Source organism: Elephantulus edwardii, unplaced genomic scaffold (assembly GCF_000299155.1).
Source record: "Elephantulus edwardii isolate Elephantulus edwardi_28Jun2011 unplaced genomic scaffold, EleEdw1.0 scaffold00329, whole genome shotgun sequence".
Lineage (NCBI taxonomy): Eukaryota > Metazoa > Chordata > Mammalia > Macroscelidea > Macroscelididae > Elephantulus > Elephantulus edwardii.
The window spans coordinates 1,746,584-1,752,436 of record NW_006400079.1 but is presented as its reverse complement, the minus strand read 5'-3'; the positions used below and the strand labels follow the sequence as shown (position 1 = coordinate 1,752,436).

General features: G+C 38.2%; 1 protein-coding gene across 1 annotated transcript in view; it reads right to left on the bottom strand.

The window, feature by feature from the left end:
• OTOL1 (otolin 1) overlaps nt 1-4,227 on the bottom strand; it is a 15,706-nt gene extending 11,479 nt beyond the window's left edge. Inside the window, exon 1 of the mRNA XM_006901548.1 lies at nt 3,867-4,227. Within this exon, the coding sequence (XP_006901610.1) occupies nt 3,867-4,227 (361 nt within the window). The remainder of the gene's footprint in view (nt 1-3,866) is intronic.
• Nucleotides 4,228-5,853: the final 1,626 nt, after the last annotated feature.

Here is a 5,853-nt window from a genome sequence, read left to right as displayed (position 1 = left end):
GATTAAATGTCAAACAGTTCATAGAGTGCTAAGACCCAGAAAGCTGCCTTGAGGCAATCCCTACTCACGGTGAATCCAAGTGTGTCAGAGTAAACCGTTCTCCACAGAGTTTTCAACAGATGATTTATTGGGAGAGTGGATCTCAACAATTCTCATCTAAGACTTACAGCTACTCAAAATCTCCAACCTTCCAGTTAGGCACCAAACACATTCACTCTTTGTGCCACTCAGGGCCTTGGCACATAGTAGGTAGCTGTTTTTTTAAGTTAACTAAAGAGAGGAACTAAAGATGGATTGATAAATGAAAATGTTCCTTTGCCAACTATTAGATATACCTGCATACTTTAAAGCAGTCTCATTCACTCTAAACTTGTGGGGAGCTCTGGTGGCATAGTGGCAAGGAGCTGCAGATGCTCTGCCCGGAAAAGGAGGGACAATCTCCTCCTGTACCAGTCAGATCTGATTTGACGGTACATTCACACAAAAATAAAAAAAAAAAAATTTAAAAACCCACAAAACTTGTATGTAGCCATGGGTAATACATGTGTATATATTCATGTGTATATCCAGAGACTGAAAGACAGCGAAGACAAAATGAAGAGTTGTAATTTAGTAGGTTTCTTGTTCTCTTTCAAATTTGTTTAATTTTTAAATTGTACTGAATATGTCATTTAAAAACTAAAAGCTCACATTATTTTTTTCAAATATCAGCAAAACTAAAAGGAAGATAGCTCTATAGACCTCAGAAGAAGATCTTTTCATATACAGATCAGAATATTGCATATGAAGGAACTAGACACCCACCAAAACTCCTTGTAAAAGTAAAGGTAGGTACTGAGCATTTACTCCCTATCAGGTATTGTTTTGAATCCTTACATGAACTAGCTCACTTCTCTTGGTGACTTCATGAAATTGCTTTCATTCACATTCCATTTAGCTATTCTGAAATTGAGCTTTGGAAAAGCAACAAAGCTTCTGTAGGTCAGGACTGTGATAGACTTGCAACCTGGGTTCTTAAGCACTGTATGCTTCAACAGAACCAGACTAAAAGGAATGAGTGCCCCAGACAGGCTACTAACTCTAACTCCCTTTATAATATTTCTCACATTAATTTAGAAGAGATACAGATTTCTGAGAACAGCTCAGCTTAATTTATCACTGACTAAAACCAAAGTCCTCGTGTTACAGAACATGTTGAGAAGGCAGTTCAACAACCAGCTGTGCTTTTTGGACATAACTTTGTCATTTTCCCTCCCATTTCAAACTTCCAACTAGTTATAGAGCCCTCTAAGGGAAGTTCTCCAGGTTCATAGGGTTTCCGGAGGCAAGCTCTTTGGGAAGTGGTTGCCACTCCTGCTTCCAAACTTGTTTTAATTGAGGAGTTCCACCAAACACTGTCCACCATGGGTAACCATTATTTCAATTGGCACATCAGGGTCACAGTATTTAGCATCACAACAACCATGAGTTACCTCTGTACAGCAAATGGACAGACCAGGGCTATCTGACCTAGAATGACAAAAACCAAAAACAGTCCCAAGAACCGTACTGAATTTAAGAACCAGAGCATGGTTCAAACTCCATAAGCTCCTTCATTCCAAATTCCTCCATTATCATGCTTATTCATTGGCTCTCACCACCCAAAAACGCCCATCTGGAAGGCTTCTGGTGCTTCTTCAATCTCCTTCTATTCTGATGACATATGTTTCCTCTTAGCGTCTAACTTGTTTAATGATTTGTGCACCATGTACACATAAGAGAAAGATACATATATGAGCAGAAGATGAACAAAGGCCTGAAGCCTTTCTGTAAGTATCAATTATCATTTCTCCAGGTTTTTAGACTTTCCATAGGCATGTAGTTTAGGAAGTGGGTGCCAGTCCTGCTTCCAAACCTGAATAAATCTGGGAGCTCCAATAAAAACTGCCCACAATGGGTAACTAATCATGGTGTTTGACACACCTATCGCCCAGTTGTCTGTCATTGCAGCAACTCTATGTTATTTCAGTAGACCAATAAACAGACCTCTGCTGTACCACTTGAAAGAGTGTTCATCCACAATCAATGAACATTTGGCCCTCAAGCCCTACAGTGTTTTAAAATTCCAGCACGCCCAAATGCTGGCACACTCTGGGCCAGAGGCCCCCAATTCCCTCTGCTGACCCTCACTTGGGATGAAAAGAAAGCCGTAAGAGCCCCAAGTGTTCCGTATGTGTCCTTCCTCAAGACACAAGAAGCCATCCTAAGGTCCAGCTTGAACCGAGATTCACAATGCACTGCACCTCAGCCTGTAGGCATGGCCAAACATGTCAGTACTTTAAAATTACAGCATCCACAAATGCTGGCAGACTCTGAGACACCGATGTGTCAAATGCAAGAATTGTTACCCATGGTGGACAGTGTTTGGTGGAGCTACACAATTAAAACAAGTTTGGAAGCAGGAGTGGCATCCACTTCCAAAACAGCTTGCCTCCAGAAACCCTATGAACCTGGAGAAAGGATGAAAGTTATGTAAGTGTTCAGGTATTTTGTTCATAAGGTCTCTATGAGTCACCTATGACTCGACTGCACTTAACAACAACAAAGGAAGTTCTGGTAACTGTAGTTTTCTTGAGCTCATTAGCATTTCCAATAAGGCTCTGAATTCCTCCCTGAAAGCATTGGTGCACAGGACCACTACCCAGCACTTTCATCTTTCAATCCAAGTCTAGATGAATTTTAGCACATGTCCTTAAAGGCCCATACGATGTGACAGAATGAGCGAAAAGCTTAATGAGGATATAGAATCATTGCTTTTACAATTCTTATGTTTTTTCAAGAGGGATAAAGAAAAATAGATTTTATAGTTCCATAGATTCTATTTTCAGGAAGGAGTGAATTTGCAGTCAGAATCCTGATCTTTATTTTACCTTGAAACCCCTGCACCATGTAAAAGCTGAAATATATTACAGTAAAGCTGAGAGTACATTCATTTTGTATATATTAAAGATATTTTACATTTTGACATGCATAACCATGCCTTTTAATGGAGAAATTTGCAGGGCAAGAATACAGTGTTGCTTCAGAATTTCAATGAGGAGCAAATGGAAGTCTATATTCTCCACCTCACAGGCATTTCCTTCCTAATCCCAACTACAAATAGGACTTCAAATATCCATCAGTCAACACAAATTCTTATTAGAGAACACAATTTTTCACTTACCCTCTTAAAATCAGCTATTTGTAAAAAGACTGTAGTTGTAGTAAATACGCAGAGCTTTAAGAACTGCACAGCCCCAGCTCTGAGACTAGCAGCCTCCACGCTTGCTGTACCCAGCACTATGCAGTGGAACTTTCTGCAACAGAAAGAATGCTGTATACTTGTGCTACCTGATATATAGTCGTCATGGGTGCAGGTGGCTATTGAACACTTGGAATGTCGCAAGAATTTTAGAGAAAATAAGTTTTCAATCTTTATAAATCTTAATATCAATAGTCACAAAAGTGGCTAAGTAAAAAAAAAAAATTACCATCAAGTTGATTCTGAATCCTAGTAATTGTCACCATAAATGACAGTGTAGAAGTCCCAAATAGGTTTTCCAAGACTACAGCTTTTTATGAAAGCAGACTGTCACATCTTTCTTTCATAAAACACTTGATTGGTTTTTACCTCTCACCTTTCATACAGCAGCCAATTGAACGTCTACAAAATGTGTGTAGCTAGTGGTTACCCTACTGGACAGAATGGCCCCCACTGGCTTTCACAGTGCTACATCTAGGCCTGTCATTTACTTGACAATGTAAAAATCCCTAGAGATTTTACCCTCTAAGCCACACATCAATCCTAAAGACGTACAGATGAGGAATAACATTATATCTTCAAATACCTAGCTTTCCAGGTTCTCCAGGTTCTCCTTTCTGTCCTGGTAGGAGTGAACAACAGTCACAACAATTCACGAAGAAATCAGTTGTGTCAAGTGTGAAATTTTCAAAAGGGAAGATGGTGGCGGTGTCAGAGGCAGACTCTGGGGATGGTTCCACGGTTGGTTCTGACATTTCAGCGAGTTCGGTGACAGGGGTGTCTTCTTCTTTCAGAGGTGGGCCTCTGGATGGCTTTAGATCCTTCACCATCTCTTTTCCCTCAAATTTCTTTGTTAACTTGGTATAAGGTGTGGTCTTTGCAATTGCATCCATATCAGCAATAACCAGTATAATTAAAATGGCACAAAGCCAAGAAAGCATCCACATATTTAAAGCTGGAAGGAAGACAAAATGGGTATATATGCACTTATTACTGGCAGTTGAAATGAAAATGTTTCATGATATAAATAATATACTTAAATGAGATAAATACACACACACACTGAACGATGAAAATGAACAGAATATAGAATGATATACTTTATATATAAAGTGGATTTGAATTACTACAGAATATTTCACTTGAGATATTTGTTTAAATGACTATTTTCTTCAATGCTGCTTTCTAGTTGTTTTCCACTTTTATGAATTCAAATATATTGCTCTCAATCTCTCAAATTATCTTGCCAAATAGCAAACATAATCTATTTGAAATTCAACATGACTTAATAGCTCATATACCCAGTGGAAAACAAATATGTATAATTTCCTGACTGACCTCACTTAGATTTATAGGAATCAAATACATTTATATTCGAGAGAGATGAAAAATATTGAACGGAATTGTTTATCCCAGAAAACTCAATTATTTCAAGAAAAAACACTGGTGAAATAGTACTTAAATACACTGGGGCTAATAGGCCTGTTGTGAGAACAAACTTTTAGAATTTATGGTTAAATGGAGAGACATGCATTTGAAGGTCATTAAAAAATTAAAATATATGGTAAGTTCTTAGATTCTTCACATGTCATTTAACTCTCTAAATATTTGCCTTACTTTATGAATTCTGCTGAAAACTCACATTTATCCTTGTATTATTTTAATAGAGTAAATGATAGTTCTTCTTACTAAAGGTTTTATCAATATCAGATAGTATGAGAGAAGATACTCAAAGATAAGAAGTTTTGATAGTTCACAATTTTCATCCCCCCCATCAATTCTCAGAAGTCTAATGGCTTCTAAAGGACAGCTCGGATTACAAAATACATTTCTGATGGAGGGAAACATAAAATATGTATTCAGGGTAAATAGGAAAAGAATGAAGAAAGACAATGGTAATAATGATAGTAAAAACACCTACTACTTATTGTACTTCTCCCGTGAGTGACTGTTTTGCATGCATCAACCCAACCAGTTCTCAGAGAGTGACTGCTTTCCATGCATCAGCCCTCTCGGTTCTCAGAATAGCTTTTCCAGGGAGGTGGCACTATTATGTAGCTTTACATGTCAGGGAGCTTACATACCTTGTCCAATTGATCAATAAGCTATAGATGTAGAATTTTCATCTAGGCCTATTTAATTCTTAAGGCTAAATTCTTCTCCACAAATCATGTAGTATTTATAAAGACTAAAGTAAAAACATCAAAATCCATAGGTGGGCTCAACAGAACCAAGTTCCAAAGAAGATAGATGTAAATCAGAACAGAAGAGGACAAAACAAAGCTAAGAAGCTTCATTTCCCAAACCAGGTAAAAATCCAAAGATAATAACGTCATTTCAAATTATCTTTGGCACATATTAATTTGTTGTTGTTGTTGTTCTTATGTGCTGTTGAGTTGCTTGCGACTCATAATGACCCTATGTTCAAGCCCTAAATGCTGCTCTATCCTATGCCAACCTCACCGTCTCCGACACACTCACTCCCACCACTCCACTCACAGAATCAATCCATCTCATCAAGGGTCTTCCTCTCCTGCACTGTCCCTCCACTCTTCTAAGCATGACATCCCTCT